This window comes from Trachemys scripta, chromosome 16 (genome assembly GCF_013100865.1).
Source record: "Trachemys scripta elegans isolate TJP31775 chromosome 16, CAS_Tse_1.0, whole genome shotgun sequence".
Classification (NCBI taxonomy): domain Eukaryota; kingdom Metazoa; phylum Chordata; order Testudines; family Emydidae; genus Trachemys; species Trachemys scripta.
The window spans coordinates 12,750,730-12,767,204 of NC_048313.1; the positions used below are offsets into that span (position 1 = coordinate 12,750,730).

Here is a 16,475-nt window from a genome sequence, read left to right on the forward strand (position 1 = left end):
GGGGGGGGGGGGGGGGGGGGAGAGTTTGGTGCCCGGGGAAGCGAGCGCCCGCCGCGGCTTGGCTACATTGTAACCTCCCCGCCCGCGCGGGGACCGCTCCAGACACGCAAGCGCCGGGCCCGGCCCCCGGCTCCGGCCCCGGCTCCGGCTCCGGCTCCGGCCCGGGGCGGCGGCGGCGGCGGCGGCAGAAGGGGGGGGTCCCCGCCCCCGCTCGCGCCCGGCCCCCCCGCGGCTGCTGGGGGGGGTTCACAGGGGCCTCGCGGGCGGCCCCGGCCCCGCCGCCCGGGCTCAGCGAGCGGAGCGGAAAGTGTCCGCCGAGGCAGCCATTTTCGGAGAGGAAAGTAGTCCTGCGGGGCCCCCCCCCCGCGAGGGGCCGGGGGGGTCCCGCGTGGGGGCCGGGCCCCGGCCCGGGGGCGGCCCCGCGCGGGGGGGGGGGGCCGGGGGGGGGGGGGGGGGGGGCGCCCCCCGGGCCCGCTGCCCGGGGGGGGGGGGGGGGGGGGGGGGGGGGGAGGCTCTATTTTGTGTTGGGCCCGGGCGGAGGGACACGCTCACGCAGCCGCAGCTTTTCGGCAGGGGGGGATGTGACGGGACGGAACCGCAGCGCACGCGGCCCGCGATCCCTCCGCGCGGGTTAACCCTGCCCTGGCCGGGCCGGCTGGTGGCGCGCACGTGGGCTGAGCGCTGCTCCCCCCCCCCCCCCCCCCCCCGGGGGGGGGGGGGGCTTTGGGCCGCGGCCCCTCCCTGCAGGGAGTATGGGGGGCAGGAGCGCCTCTCCCCTGCAGCAGGCATCGCCTCGCCCCGCCCCCCGGGGCCCTGCAGCGCGCAGAGATGGGTCCGGGGGGGGGGCTGGTTAGCGCCCCCCCCGCCAGGCTGGAGGGCAAAGGGCTGGTGCAGTACCCCTGCAATCCCCTGGGGGGCGCCCTGCCCCAGGCACATGGCTCCGGACGCTGCAGAGCCAGCGAGCGCGGGGGGGGCAGGTGCCACAGCGCCCCCAGCGGTGGGAGCCCGCCCCCTTGTCCGCTCTGCCCCCCTCGGTGTAATCCCCTGCCCCTCTGCCCGCCTGGTCCGGCCTCGCGCCCCCACGCACAGGTCGGCACGGGAGCCTTGGAACAGGTGTGCGCCATAGGACGGAGACTGGGGTAAAGCCCAGGTTGGGGGGGGGGGCAGGAGATTTGTCCGTCCCGGCACGTCTCACTGTCTGTCTGAGCTGGGTTCTGATCCCAGCGTGCGGTGCTGCTCCGTGCCTCAGTTTCCCCACCTGTAAAATGGAGGGCCGGGCCCGTGAAGAAGGGTGATATTCTTGGATGAATATACGGCACCGACAAGGCGGGCGAGGTCATAATATATTTTATTGGCCCCGCTTCTGTGGGTGGACGAGACCTGCTTTCATGCTGCACAGAGCTCTTCTTCAGAGTCAGAGCAGGGAGAGAACAGTTTCCGCTGTGCCAAAAGCCCCAGCCCCCCCCATTCCTCCCCTAGCTGAAGGAGAATCCCCATCAAGGGTTCGCAGCATAGACCCTAGGATGCATGGTTGAGCAGTTCTGATTCCATCCAGTAGAGGGCAGGAACCAGCATGTTCCAGGGGAGCCGGGGAATATCTGAGCCTGCAACACATGGGTGAGCTTATGGCAGGGAACAAACCCTTTAGGACTGCAGCAAGGTCCTGGTGGTGAGCACATTACCCCATCCCCTCCCGCGGGGCGCAGGGCCACCGCTGAAAGGCACGAGGGGCTGCTCAGTTAGTCGCTAGGTATGAAGTCTAAAGCTCTGGAGAGGTGTATATTGGGGGTGTGCACAGGCATATACACACAGGAGATGGGGTTGGCCGTGCTGTTCCACCTCAGATCGTTATGCACTGAAAGCCAGGAGAATAGGGTGCATCTTCTGCGTATCTGCAGCTCTTCCTCTCTGCATACAGGATGAATTGGGCTATGAATGCAGGTACTGTGGCCAGGGCGGTGCTGGTTACTGCCCCAGCACCGTTTGGACGAAGGAGCACTGCAGCTGGAGAATGGACACATGAACTTTCACAGGCAGAGAATTTCAAAGCCGCCTTGTGGGATTTAAATGCCCAACACCCATTGAAACAGATGGGAACAGTGTGTCTAAATCCCCTAGATGGCTTGGAAATCTCAGCCTTAGGCCCTGATCCTGCAATGGGCCCAGCCCAACCAGGCTGCATGGCACTCGTGCAAGATTGGAGCCTGGCTTTCTAAAAGAACCCAAAACGCAGCCTGTGGAGGTATGACGGCGCCATGGCAGGGTTCGGTTGGTTTGGGATTTTTTGCTGGCAAACCTAGACGCTTCAAAGGAAACTTCCCTGCAATACAAATCCCTGGGAAAACGCATCCCTAGCCAGGGCAGTGTCGGACATGAAAGGATCTGGGTTCATTCGCTTTGCTCTCACAGGGGTCTGGAAAAACCAGATCCAGCTTCATCACCGTCACTAGGACTGGACGCCCGGCCAGAGGGGGGCTGGAAGTGGGATCTCCCAGCTCCCAGGCCCCACCCCTCCGGCTCAAGGATCTTCATTTGCTGTTACCTGTATAGGGCAGTGCATGCACTTGGCCACTTCTGATTCCCTCCAGGAGAGGGCAGCGGTGCCCACTCGATTAGTGAGCGCTACGCTCCCATGGGTTGGGGGTCTCTCCAAGCTCACAGCTGTCTAGAATAGCGGGGAGGGAGGGTTCCTTCCCCAGCTTCCCAGGGCAGAGCAAACCCAATGCAATGGCTGGGAGACCCTGCCTCCACTTTATAGAGAAGCAGGCGAGCCTCGGCCCTGTTCCAGAGGGGAGAGGGGCCTCGGGTCTCAGCCGCCCCACTGTGTCCTGGGCCTCTCTGCTCGGCTGAGGGGGCCGATGGGGACCGATATTGGCGCTTGTGGGAGGCTGCGAGCGCGTTGCACTGAACAGCCATCACCTGGGAGCAGCGTTTAGCAGCTGCTGTGGCCCTCGGCTGGGTTTTGCCCTGGCAATCCACAGGGGAAGAGCTGCGTGCCCCAGGCAGCCCCCCCCCCCCCCCCGAGCACCCTCTGACTGCAAAGCCCCAAGCCCCGTGAAGCTTTTGCCTGGATCCCCCACTCCCAGCCAAGCCTTCACCGGGTCACTTGGGCTCTCTCCTGCTGCTGGGTGGATGCAGCCCCCCGGCCTGCTCAACCCTGCCCCACTCCAGCCAATGGCCCCTTGGACAATCGGGTCCCAGCTCAGACCCCAGCTGGAGGGTCACGGAGAGCAAGCAATAGGCTGGAGAATGCAGCCCTATTAGGGGCGGATCCGCCTCCCCCAGCCCAGGGGAATAATCACGATCAAAGCTACCCCGTGAAGGGATATTTCAAAGGGTGCCGAGGCGGGAGCCTGAGCCTTGAACCCGACACTGATCTGGGAGGAGGGGGAAGAGGGCCATGCCCTGGGACTGGAAGGGAGAAGGCAGCCCCGGCACACTCACACCAGGCTAATGCTCCTTCTAGCCAGGCACCCCTGGGAGACCTGCAACCAGGGGGAAATGAAACCCCGACCCTCCCGGCCATGGGAGTTTTACAATAACATGTAATAATCCAGCTGGTTCTGTGCCCCCCTCCAGCAGCTTCTCAGTCACGGAGCTCAGAGCAGGTCACAAGGAAAGTAAACACCATGACCTCCATTTCACAGAGGGGGAAACTGAGGCACGGAGCAGAGATTCACCTACGCTCCCTGGACGAGTCGGGAATAGAACCCAGAGTCCTGGCACCCAGTCCCCTGCTCTAACCACCAGACCACACTCCCTCCTAGGGATACAGCCCAGGAGTTCGGACTCCAACTAGTGGGGCACTAATCCCTACCACAGGCTGTTGCCCTACATTACGTGTCCTACAAACTTTCTCTTGCAACCAATTTCCACAACAGTCGGCCTTCTAACCTCATGCCCTGGGGCTTTGCTTGGGGCTGGGTCAGGGCACCACTAGCTGCATCTGTTCTTAGAGAGTGGGGGAGAAAAGGATAAGCCAATAGGAAGGACATTCCTAAACCCAGTCCTGTGCTCGATATAGGAAGTGCTCCACCACCCACTGAAATGCAGCCACCTCTGGGGTGGAATGGGCAGCTGTCTAACAGCCACACTCTGCAATGGTTTAAAACAGGAAGTGAAGTATCGTCCTGCATCCCCCTGAAACTGCAGAGGGAGTAGAGAGGTCAGAGCCCAGGGGATGGGAGCCAGGAGAGATTAGATAGGTGTGGGGGGGACAGAAAGCTTACATGGGGTGGATGAAGCAGGGAAACAATAGTAAATACTTTCCCAAGCCCCACCCACTAAACAACTTCGCCTAGTTAAGATGCCAAACAAGAGTCCAAGGAGATTGTGCAGATGTTCAAAGTACGATCCCGCCGGCTCTGGGTCCTTGTGCTTAGCACCAGAGCGGGAGCTCAGACACCCACAGGGCTCCTGCTTGACTGCAGGGAAAATGAAAGAGTTTGGTGGTATTCAAAGCCCCTCCCCTCCCCCTGGTTGAGCAGTTACCCAAACTATATTTTGCAGATCTTCGTAGTCTGCTCCTGCTCCTAATCACTCGCCAGAGGCTTCGGGGGCAGTGGGCTAGATAACAGTCATGCTGAAAGGATCATCTGTGACATTGGCGTGAGCAGGGACTGGGGCGAACAGGGCAGTTCACAGCTAGGGTTTCAGGCTCTCTGCAAACTCAGGCAGCCATTGCTGCCCCGCTCCACCGGAGTCACAGTTCCTAGGGGAGCCACGAGGGCTAGAAATCTCATAAACGAAAGCTGCAATTGTGGAGAACACAAGGGCAGTTTGGGAAAGGCGCTCATCCACGGTGCAGCCATGCACTGGCCCAGTTCGAGCCCTGGCTGGACAGCCAGCGGCTGGAATGAGGAGGGCCAATCCAACCAGTCTGAGCGCCAGTAACGATAAGATGCAGTGTAAATCGCTCCCGGGAGCAGAAGCCCAGCGTAAGGGCTCAGCCTGGGACTTTCCACTTGGCTGCAGCAGTTCGGGACAGAGCCACAGACAGGGACACATGGACAGAGCCATGGGTTTCAGCAAGAGGCCGAGGGAAAAGCAAACGCAGATCCCTGGGGCCAGGGAGAGCCGCAGGGCTGGGGCTGAGCAGAGAGCCGGCCTGGGCCCAGATTAGAGTCTGCGGCCAGCTCCCAGCTCCCTGCCAGCCTGCTGGGCTCTGCAGAGTGGGATTAGCACGGCCTCCATCTGCCGCTCCTGCCGCACTGGGATGTCCAGCCCCCTGAGCCTGGCACCCTGGGCCTGCTGGGGACGAGGGCCTGGCTCCCACCGTCCAGGCTGCCTCATCGGAGCGTCCGCTGCCCCCACAGCCCCCCCATTCTACTGCAGGCAGGCAGGCTCCCCTGTGAGCATCTCTCCCCCACGGGCTCTGGGGCTCTCCTCCCCCCAGCCCCCTTGGGACGGCTTATGCTGGGAGCCTCCAGCTGTGCCCAGGGAGGGGGCTGTTCATTCACGGCTCCCTGCTTTCCTGACCCGGGGGGCAGAGTGGGCATCAGGACCTCTGGGGTTTAGTCCCAGCTTGAGTAGGGGAGCAGAGTCCAGCTGCCTGGGAAGCAGGATCCCGGCCTTCCATTTCCAGCTTGGGGGAGGCGTAACGGGGAGGGGTTACAGCAGCAGACTGGCCAGGACTCCTGGGTTCCATTTCTGGCTTTGCCATCGACTCACTGCATCACCCTGGGTGAGCCCCTTCCCCCCTCTGTGCCTCAATTTTTGCACCTGTAAAACAGGGGAGTTGCCCCAGGGCTCCTACCTCCGAGGAGGAACCGGCCTGCGTTATTAGCTAACACCACGAAACCTCTGGGGGTACAAAAAAGCTCTTCCTAGCTAGCCTAACTGCAACTGTTCCTATTATCCCTCTAAATGCCCAAGCCGGATTTTGAATCCAGGTAAGCTCCTGGCCTTGGAATCCTGTGGCAGTGAGTTCCACAGGTTGTTTTCGCACTGAGTAACCTTTTAGGACTTGGCAGCGTGTTACCCTTGAGGGTTTTTTTTTTTCATCTCAGGCAGTTTCCTTGCACTGATCTCACAACACTTTATGACCAGATTCTCCCACCTGCCCCAGCAGGCAGCTCGGCCTGAGCCCCGCTGCAATGCACAAAGCAGGGGTGTTTCTGAAGGGAGTAGAGGCAGGAAGGCACCAAGCTCCCCAGGGGAAAAGCCTCCTCTTCGCTCTACAGCCCAGGATTTGTGGCACTGAGGAGTGGCTGGATGCTGGGACGCGGAGCCGACGCTGCAACAAAGGGGGGCTGTTCCCCGTGGCGAGGGGAGGGGCGCACAGTGCAACAGGCTGTTGGTAGCCCTTGAACTCGCCCTGCCCAGCGTCAGGGCCCCGTCCTGCCAGGCGCTGCCCAGCCCCTCGGTGAGACAGCACCTGCCCCCCACAGCAAACTGTCTACAGACTAAGAGGCCCAGAGGCAGCTCCACCCAAGGTCCCCCCAGCAGGGCAGTGGCTGAGTCTCCTGCCTCGCCCCCTGCGGCCCTGCCCTCCCCGGCCGATTCTCCCCAGCCTGGCAGCTGCTTCCAAGGCCTCGTCTAAGCTGGCACAAAATCGAGCTTGCACCAGGGTGAGCCGCACTAGTGCAAAGCCCATCTCTTACTTGTGCGGCGTTCACGGCCGCATCCACGCGGCCCCCGGGGGCTTGAGACCGCTGCTCCTGCTTTGCGGAGCCAGTCGCCCAGGCACAAAGGTCAGCGACAACCCAGGCGGGGCCGCTGATGCCCCAGCCCCGCCCACCCCTGGCTCTCGGGCTGAGCCATGTCCCATCACACCCCTGCTCTCTCGTGGTGCTTTAACAGGGTGCCTAGCACAGGCCCGCAACCCTCACGTAAGCCCCTGCCCCACGCCAGAGCTCTCGCAGGTGAGACGGCTCCTGGGCTGGGGGGCTGGACACCTGGGTTCAAAAAGCCCTGCCCCAGACTTCTTGGTCGACACCTCAGTGCCTCTCTCTGTGCCCCGTTCCCCGTCCGGGGTGAGCTTTCCCTTTCTCCCCTCTTGCCTCTGGAGAGTAGGGGCTCCTCGGCCCCCAACACAACCCAGATCCGTTCATCCACGAGAGAGCAGTTTCCATGCCAAATTCCCTTGCTCAGCCGCTGTAGAGGCCAGCTGGGGGGGATCCGGGTCCCAGCCTCCAGAGGACGAGGCAGGACTGACCTGGACATGGTGCAGCTGGTTCCGGAAGACAGCTCCGAACACTGAACGGCCCTGGGGGTGTGGGCATGGCCAGCGGATCCCCAGCCCCGCTTCACCCACCTCTGGGGTGCAGCCCCCAGAGACCACCCCTGAGATGCAGCCACAGCTGGGGTGGAGTGCAGCAGCTGTTTAACACCTGATTGGGAGGAAGATCCCGTCTGAGGAATTTTAAAGGGAACAGGACAGTGGCGGCTCCAGCGGGAATTTGGCCAGGGCAGCGGGAAGCTGTTTTACATTTTAAAACACAGATGTGTTCACCGCAGCGCAGCATGGCAGAGCTCTTCCCAGGAGGAATGAGTTACACCTCCCTGGGCTCTGGGAGATGCGCCCTCGCCCACAGGCAAGGAAACAGAGGCACACAGTTTCTGACCAAGCGCCATTTGCCAGGGGCTACACCCCCTTCAACACCCCTCAGTTCCTGGCAACGGGATCCACCCCATTCACCCTGCCCAGAGCTTGGACCTCTCAGGGCTGGGGCAGGCCCCTCCCCATGCATTTATGGGGCTAGTTAACCTCGAAACAGTCCAGGCAATTGCTTTCACCTTTTGAACCCTTATTTCCTTGGTTCCTGTTCCCCCCCCCCCCGCCACCTTGGCCAGACCCCCCAGCGCACCACACAAGGGGTGGGGGGGGTCTCCTGTGCACCCAGCAGGGCTCTGTCTACACCAGCGTTCACAACCCCCGGAGCCAGAGACCCTCCAACCCCAATCACAAAGTGTCGCAGCGAAAAGCAGCCAGGCCAAATGGGGCCAATCCTGTGAGACCCCGAGATAGTGTCGCTGCCCAGCCCCCCTTTAGCAGTGCAGAGACAAGGTGCCCCCCACAGCAGAGGCTCTGCCTGCTCCTTTACGCCTCGTCACGGCACTGGGGTTCAGTGACCCAACAGCGTGAATGGGGGAGAGCCATGCCTTCCCTTCGCTCTTCAGCCGAGCGGAGGCAGAGCCGGGGCCCCAGGACACCTCGGTTCCAACCTAGGCAGCATGTTCCCAAGCAGGTCACTGACTCCTTCTAACTCAGTCTCCCCCAAACCAGAAATAATTCTGACCTACCCCTCCAAGGGCTGGCTCCGTTCTTCCAAAGCACTAAGATCCGCTGACAGGGCTATGTGCATGCAGAGTGTTAATCCAGGCCCGGTGGATGTTGACTCTGAAACCTAATGATAACACTATTCCATTGCCCATCTTTTTTGCAGCGGCTCTGAGATGATGGGTGAAGCACACCACCACTTATTTCCCCCTCCCCCGCCTACTCTAAGGTTTTATATACAGCACCACGGTCTCAGAGTGCTGACCAGCTTCAGCGAACATTCCCCATGTTCCCCCACCCCCCATCTCGCTCTCAGACCCTGAGCACAGAGACGCCAGGAAATTCTTTTTGCATACAAAACAAAGTTTAATTGATCCAGCCACCCCCACCCCAGCTCCCACCCATGAGTGTGGCCCTGTCAAGAGGGCTTGGGGAAGAGACTCCGACATCAGAAAAGAATCCATATTCAAATCCCCTTTGCGGCCTGAAATTCACAACCGTTTCTTGGTTTTAAGGAGAACTAAGGCAGCAGATGGCGAGTCAGGAGGGTGGGCGGAACCCTGGCCGGATCAGGGTTCGGCTGCCGCCGCTGGCACAGCCAAATTGAGACCAGACCAGGTCTTGGAAGGACTGTAAAACAGATTCCGGTTCCAGCAGCATTAGGAAAAAAAAGGGAGTCCCGCAGCCAAGGGGAACTGGGCCCATGCTGGGGACCGGGGCAGAGACTGCTGTAAACATGTGCGTGCAGGCTTAGACATCGGCTATAAATATCCAAAGCTCTCCCCCCCCCGCCCAAACCCCCCCCATAAATACATTCGGCAAGAGGAGCCCCTTCCATAAACGCAGTGCGCTGGATACACACGGGCTGCTTCCAACCTGGGAATGTGCAAACGCAGGCCCTGCCCGCCATGGGGCGCGGGGCCAGGCAGTGAGGTACAGTGTGTGTGTGGGTTACCCGTAACAACGCCAGGCCAGGGGGCTCTGGTGGCATCTAGCCCTGGGTTCCCCGCTCCCGGGGCTGCGAGGAAACTTCTAGGTAGAGGCAGGGAGGCGGCCACTCTCCCTGCCCCAGCAGGAAGCTCGAGGCAGCAGCGCTCACATCAGGAGGCAGCTGCGCTCGGTGCCGTAGGAGTTGTCCACCCGGTCGACCTCCTCTATGATCTTGGTGAAGATTCCCCGGGTCATCTGTGGGGATGGAGTGGGGGTGTGTGTGTTTGAATGACAGCTGGGAGGCCAGCCCCACGGCCCTCTGAAGGATGGGATCATTGGGGAGCCCCCTTGGGGGAGGTCCTGAAGGAATCCACCCCGCCCAGCATCTGCCAGCCCCCACCATTGCCCCCACCCCCCAGGAGTGCCTCTATTCCGGCAGCAGCTGCTGGGTTACATCAGGCTGCGCTCGGGGGGAATTCAGTCACTCCTGTCTCCGCAGTGCAGGGACCTCACCCCTCTGTGCAGCCCCCTGCCCTCCCCACAACCCCTCAGCTCTGCTGGGAGAGGCAGATCCCTCTCACCCCCCCCCAAGCCTGCAGGTACCAGGAGATGCTGCAGAGTTGGTCCATAGGCTCCCAGGGCCATTCAGCATCTCACTCTCCCCCCCTCCCGCCCCGAGTGTGGGACCAAGAGGTGAAATATACCAGACCTGGTTCTCTTTGGCCGACGACTCCAGGAACACGGCACCCCAGGAATCCGCCAGCTTCTTGCCCTCGTCTGTCTTCACCTCCCGGCTAGACACACGACAGGGGGTTGAATGGGAGCCAGATGAGGAGTGAAGATCCCTTAGACCAGAGCTGCCCACCCCCCAGGAACACGTGAGAGGAGGGAGGGGGCAGCGGGCTGGAGCCCAGGGCTTGGCAGGGAGCTCTAGAGAGATGGGGTGCAGGGAGGAACCGGCTGACAGACCACAGGGCCATCACAACAGCAGAGCCACTTCTTACCTCTCCATGGAGAGATCGGCCTTGTTCCCGACCAGCACCACCGGCATCCTGTCAGAAGAACAGAGTGAGCTGGGATCCGGCTGCCTCCAGCCCACGCCTCCCCAGCTCCAGTAGGCCATGGCCCAGGCACACCCAGCCAGCCAGGTGTCCAGCCCTCCCTGAGGAGGGCCCCCAAGGCCATGGCCCATTCAGCCAAGGCCCAGTTAGCATCCACAGCCTCGGTGGGTTGTGGGGCAGGCACATGCCCCATTTGGAGTCCGATGGCAGGGGATGGAGGGGTCCACCCAGGGCAGCTGCAGACCCAGCCTCTTCCCAAGCCCCCTTGTTGGGACAGGCCGGGCCCCGGACAGGGGAGGGGAACTCTTACCGGGTTTTCCCTCTGCTTTCGTACAGCCTGTTGTGAAGGGTCTTAACCACCTGGAAGCTGCAGAGGGGAGACGGGGAGCGGTCGCTAAGGAGAAGCCACGGAGCTGCGCGCCGCCAGGCTTGGCCCAGCAGGGCCCAGCAATGTTGATGACAGGATTCGGGGCGAACCCTGGGGCTGGGCAGGTTCTGCTCCAAAAAGTGACTGTTAAACTGGCCTATCCCTGTGTTGAGTCAGGGTGGGCCCGATCCCCCTGCACAGTCGGCTGGATCCCAGCCTGGAGCTGGCCGAGCCATCGATTAGCCTGGGCAGCAGGCAGCCCCGCCACGACTGGGGGGCACAACCCGGGGTTGGGGGGAGCCACTGTATTGCTGGTGACGACCCGTGAGCCCGGAAGGCCCCCTCCAGATCCGCTATCCCAGGGGCAGTTTGCTGGGGCAGTTGGGAGAACATCCCCCTCTCTGATCCGGAGTCACGGCCGAGGGCACGGGCTGGCTGCAGCGTGGGGGTTCACTGACCTCCCAGCCCTGCCGCACAGCACGGCACGTCCCCTCCCCCGCGCTGGAGCCAAGCCCTGCCCCCCCGGGGGGGGGGAGCCCTCACCTTCTGAGCGAGGTGACCGAATAGACCAGCAGGTATCCATGGATCCCGATGCTGAAGGAGGGGGGCAGGATGGTGTACTCGTCCTGGTGAGCCGCGGGCACAGCGTCGGGCGAGAAACAAACACAGACATGATCACTCCCCCCCTTCATCATGGGACCCCACCCCACTGAGACACAGGAGCCCAGTCCAGGCGGCACGCGGATGGGAGACCCCCAGCAGGCTGCAGAAAGCCAGAGCGGCATTTCAAGGTTTCACTAGTGCCCCCTATGCCCCAGCACCATGCTAAAGGACAGCGTTGGTGCTGGAGATGAATTCCTTTGGAAACACCGAACCTTTCACAACAGGCGTTATTTTGGGAGGGGGAAGGGCCTGACCAAATCCCCCCTCCCTAAATTCCCTCTGGTCATCAGACATGATTTCCCCCTTCCTGACCTAAACTGCTGCCTTGATAGGTGATGGGTTCCACCCCAGAGATGGCTGCAGCACGTGCCGGTTTTGGGGGTGGAGAGGGAAGACCCATCAGGATAAGGCACTGTGGAGAAAAGCTACACTAGTCCCTCCTCGCTGCCCCAAGGCCTTACCTGCCCTGCTGTATCCACTAGCTGGAGGTGAAATTCATCCTTTCCCACCATCAGCATTTTGTTGTAGGCTGGAGGGAACCAACGGAGCAAGAGTCAGTTACAGGGTGTGGCCCCCCCCCGCTCACAGCCCCACGGCTCCCTGCTGCCCTCTGGTGGCTGGTTTACGAGTCCGCTACTGCCCCATAGCAAATGGGCCTGGTCCTTTGGACTCGGCGGGCCCAGGGTCAGTCCCTGCGGGACGTCCCCTCCTACCTCAGGGTTCCGGCTGCTGCAGGCAATGAGGCCCCTGGAAAGTTGGAAGCTTCTGTACGCAACCCGGGGGTTCAGCTACACCAGCCCCCCAGGCTGAGATCAGCTCCCATGGGCACGGCCTCCTGTCCTGCCCAGCCAGCTCCACGCGGCAGAACCAGAGCCGAGCCCGGAGACAGGAGCTGGCAGAGTCCCAGCGGCCTCAGCTCTCTCCATGGATGTTCAGGCGAGGATGGATTTGAGCCCAAAGCCTGACGCAACCCCAGCCCTGTGGCAGGCCAGAGAGGCTCCGCGGTGAGCGAAGGAAGGAGAAGCCCCGGAGCAGGGCTGGGATGGAGACCAGCAGGTCTCCTGCGATTACACACACAGGACGAGCTGCTCCAGACACACTCAACACTGCGTTTCCTGACAACAAGCAGACCTGAATAAAGGTCCACCCAACCTCCTCGCTATTGGCGGGGCTGAGGTCTCCTGAAAGGCAGGAAGGGGCTCGAAACATCCCAGGGCAGGAAGGAGGGAGGGGTCACAACAAAAGCAAAAGGAAACATCCCCCTCCCCCACCCACCCACAGCACGTGGCCTTTCAGCTTAAAGGCCCCTTGTCTGGTTATTCTGAGCCAGATTCTCGCCCTCGGTGGAGATCTATTTGAGTGAAACCCCAAGCAAGGCTCAAGTGGTTTCCATTCATCCTAAGCAAAAGCAACTAACCGGAGCTGGCAACAGAGCTCTGCCGGATACCTCGCCCCGGGCCCCTCCCTGCTCCCTGCAGAAGGCGCTGGATGCTAGGCAGGGAAGCCACCTTCGCCCCCATCCCATCCCCAACGGCAGGCGTCCTGGCTGGCGTTTTAACACGTGGGCGTGAAAGTGAGTGCGAGTTGTAGCGTGGACACCGCACACTCCTAGTCCTCTCCAAGAATAGCAACATGCGGATCCCACAGCCTGGTCGAGCGGGTGGGTTCTGTCCAGGATTCTGCCACATCACTTTGCCAAGTCCCATCCCCTCCTTCTTCGGTGCCCCCCCACCCCATCTTTAAACAATGAGGGGGGGTCTCCACAGCACCTCCCATGGAGACAGGTTTTGGTGAGGCCTCTAGACATATGGGGATAAATATAATGTGCAAAGACAACTACAATCCCCAGGGTAGAGACGCCCGCTACAGATGTAATCAGGCCTGAAAGGGCCCTGCACTCACTGCTTTCCACTGTAGGGTCGTAGCACTCCAGGAATTCCCCGTCCACAAACTGATGAGCCAGGGAAGTTTTACCTGGAGGGGAGAGATTTGAAACCTCGTTGCTGTGAATGCTGCAAGCCTCTCAGTGTGCGTCCACACTGCAATCAGACACCCGGAGTTGGCCCGTGCCAGCTGCCTTGGGCTAAGAGGCTATTTAACTGCGGTGTAAACCAGGGTCCTAGAGCCTGAGCTCAAACGTCTGCCCCACAACTAAACAAGCCCCTTCGCGGAGTCAGCCCAGCAGGGGCCAGCCGCGGGCGTCTGATTGCAGTGTGGACCTGCCCTTAAAGGCGGCTTTGTCCACGGCTAGGAGCTACCCACAGAGACAACAGGGCGAGGCCTGCCAAGTCCGCACCCACCGAATGCGCACCAGCGCGAAGGGGGGCAATCAGCCGCCACGGGTGGGTGTTTTTAGGCAACAGCTTGATCAGAAAAAAGAACAGGAGTACTTGTGGCACTTTAGAGACTAACAAATCTATTCGAACCCACCCGCCCAGACCCCATCCCGGGGGGAGAGGAAACGTCAGACACACACACACACTCCCGCGTGGGGCAGGCCCCCGGCTGGACACCCCCGCACACAAACCGCTGAACGTGACATACGAAATCTAAGGAAACGAGTCAGTCCCCCCCTCCCCCGAGCGTGACCTCTGACCCCGGGTCATTTCCTCTCTCCCTTTGCCTGCCATGTGGTTCAATGGCAAACTGACCCCGCATGACCCCCAGCCCCCCAGGATCAGAGCTGGGGGGGGGCAGCAAAGACACGGAGAGCTGCACACCCCAGAACGTGGCCATAACCCCCCCCCCCCCCCGGGGCGCGCCTGGGGGGGGGGGGGGGAAGGACCCCCCCTCCCAGCCCCCCGACCCCCCCGCCGATGCTGCTGAGCGTGCGACGGGCTGGGCCAGGAAGCAGCAGGAAAACCCGCAGCGCAGGCGGGCCCGTCCCCTCCTCACCCCCCCGCCTCTGCAGCCACCACCAGCCCCCCGCCCGCAGCCCCTGGCATGCTCCGTGCAAAGCCCCTGGTGCCCCACGCCCTGCAACCGGCCCGTGCATCCCCCCCCGACCCCGCATGCATCCTGCGCCCCTGCAGGGGAGCCCGCCCCGCCCCGCCGGACTCACCCACGGAGCGGTAGCCCAGGATCACCACCTTCCGGTAGCGCACCAGCGGCATGGCCCGCGCGGACAGCACCGCGCCGCTGAGCCCGGCGGCGGCAGGACCGGGGGGAGAGCAACGCGGGCGGGCCCGACAACCTGCGCGATAAGAGCCCGCCCGGGCGGGGCCGTCACCGCGACCACAACACCCGGCTTCCCACGTGACCACAACACTGCGAAAGCCGCCGCGGCTATTGGCCGGCGTCCCGGCCGGAGGGGCGGAGACTCCCCCGAGGAGGGAGGAGGAGGGCGGGGAGCGGGGAGGGCGCATGCGCGCTAGTAGGGCAGGCTCCATTCATTAAAATGGAGGGGGCGGAAAGTGGACCACGTGGTTTTACACACACACACACACAGCACGTGGGGGGGGCTGTCTCCACAGCCTGACTCTGCCCCCCCCCGGAATTGACCCCCACTTCCAGAGCTGCTTCCACACACTGACTGCCCCACCCCCCGCCCTGCGGGGCATCTGCCCCCTTCTGCCCCCCCCAGCTCTGGTCCCCCTCCCTGCCCCATGGGGACCTGGCCTCCTCCTTGTAGTCCTGTCGCCTTCTGTCCCCCTGCAATTCTGCCCCTCCCCCCCCCCCCCCCCCCGCACCCAGAACCTAGGCACGGCCAGACTGGCTCAGAGCACTGGTCCAGAGACCCAGGGTCCTGTCTGCCGACAGTGGGTGCCAGGTGCTTCAGAGGGAACGAACAGAACAGGGCAATTACCGAGTGATCCACCCCGTGTCGTCCACTCCCAGCGTCTGGCAGGCCGAGGTTTAGGGACACTCAGAGCATAGCCATTGATGGACCTGTCCTCCAGGAACTGATCTCATTCTTTTTATACGTTTGGCCCTCACCACATCCCCTGGCAAACAGCTCCACCGGTGACTGTGCGCTGTGTGAAGCAGAACTTCCTTTTGTTTGTTTTAAACCTGCTGCCCCGTTCATTTCATTGGGTGGCCCATGATTTGTGTGTTATGTGAAGGGGTAAATAGCACTTCCTTATTCACTGTTTCCAAACCAGTCATGATTTTATAGGCCTCTATCATATCCCCCTCACTCGTCACTTTTCCAAGCTGAACGGTTCCAGTCTTTTTAATCTTGCCTGAGATGGAAACTGTTCCATCCCCCTACGCATTTTTGTTGCCCTTCTCAGTACCTTTGTCAATTCTAATATATCTTCTTTGAGATGGGGCGACCAGCACTGCAGGCAGTGTTCAAGGTGTGGGCATACTGGGGATTTATATTAGCGGCGTTAGGATATTTCCTGTTTTGTTATCAATCCCCATCCTAATGGTTCCTAACATTCTATTCGCCTTTCCGACAGCTCCTGCACACTGAGTGGATGCTTTCACAGAACTATCCACAGTGACTCCAAGATCTCTTTCCTGAGTGCTAACAGCAAATTTAGACCCCATCACTTCATATAGATAATTGTGAGGATGTTTTCCAATGTGCGTTACTTTGCATTTATCTACATTGAATTTCATCTGGCATTTTCTTGCCAAGTCACCCAGTTTTGTGAGATCCCTTTGTGGTCTGCTTTGGGCATAACTAATTATGTATCTGAAAACTTTGTCATTTCACTGTTCACCCCTTTCTCCAGCTCATTTATGAATCTGTCGAACAGCACTGATCCCAGTACTGCTCCTTGGGAGACCTGGATATCTGTCTCTCTTTCTGCTGTGAAAACTGGCCATTTATTCCTATCTTTTTTTCCTATCTTTTAACCAGTTACTGATCCATGAGAGGACCTTCCCTCTTATCCCATGGCTGGTTACTTTGCTTAAGAGCCTTTGATGAGGGACCTTATCAAAGGTTTCTGAAAGGCAAGTCCACTATATCCACTGGATCACTCTTGTCCACATGTTTGCTGACCTCTTCTCTTCCCAGAGAATTCTAGTAGATTGGTGAGGCATGATTTCCCTTTACAACAGCCATGTTGACTCTTCCCCAACAAATCATGTTCATCTGTGTGGCTGATAACTCTGTTCTTTACCACGGTTTCAAACAATGTGACTGGTACTGGTACCCTGCCAGCACAATACCCAGGATGCACTGTCCCCCCTTTCTGTAGGTCCCCTGGTCTCCATGCTAGTATGATGGGCATGGCGGGCCACAGAGGCCATGACCAGCACTAGCCAATATTCTAGG

The 16,475-nt window shown here is 60.8% G+C and overlaps 1 protein-coding gene across 1 annotated transcript; it reads right to left on the reverse strand.

Annotated features, from left to right (window-relative positions):
- Nucleotides 1–8,582: 8,582 nt before the first annotated feature.
- Nucleotides 8,583–14,484, reverse strand: RHEBL1 (RHEB like 1). Its single transcript, XM_034793155.1, has 8 exons — nucleotides 14,304–14,484; nucleotides 13,145–13,216; nucleotides 11,704–11,771; nucleotides 11,123–11,205; nucleotides 10,523–10,579; nucleotides 10,156–10,203; nucleotides 9,861–9,945; nucleotides 8,583–9,406 (listed from the first exon to the last, which is right to left on the reverse strand). The coding sequence occupies exons 1-8, from the start codon at nucleotides 14,353–14,355 to the stop codon at nucleotides 9,317–9,319; spliced, it is 555 nt and encodes a 184-aa protein (XP_034649046.1). The 5' UTR covers nucleotides 14,356–14,484; the 3' UTR covers nucleotides 8,583–9,316.
- Between the last annotated feature and the right edge of the window lie 1,991 nt (nucleotides 14,485–16,475).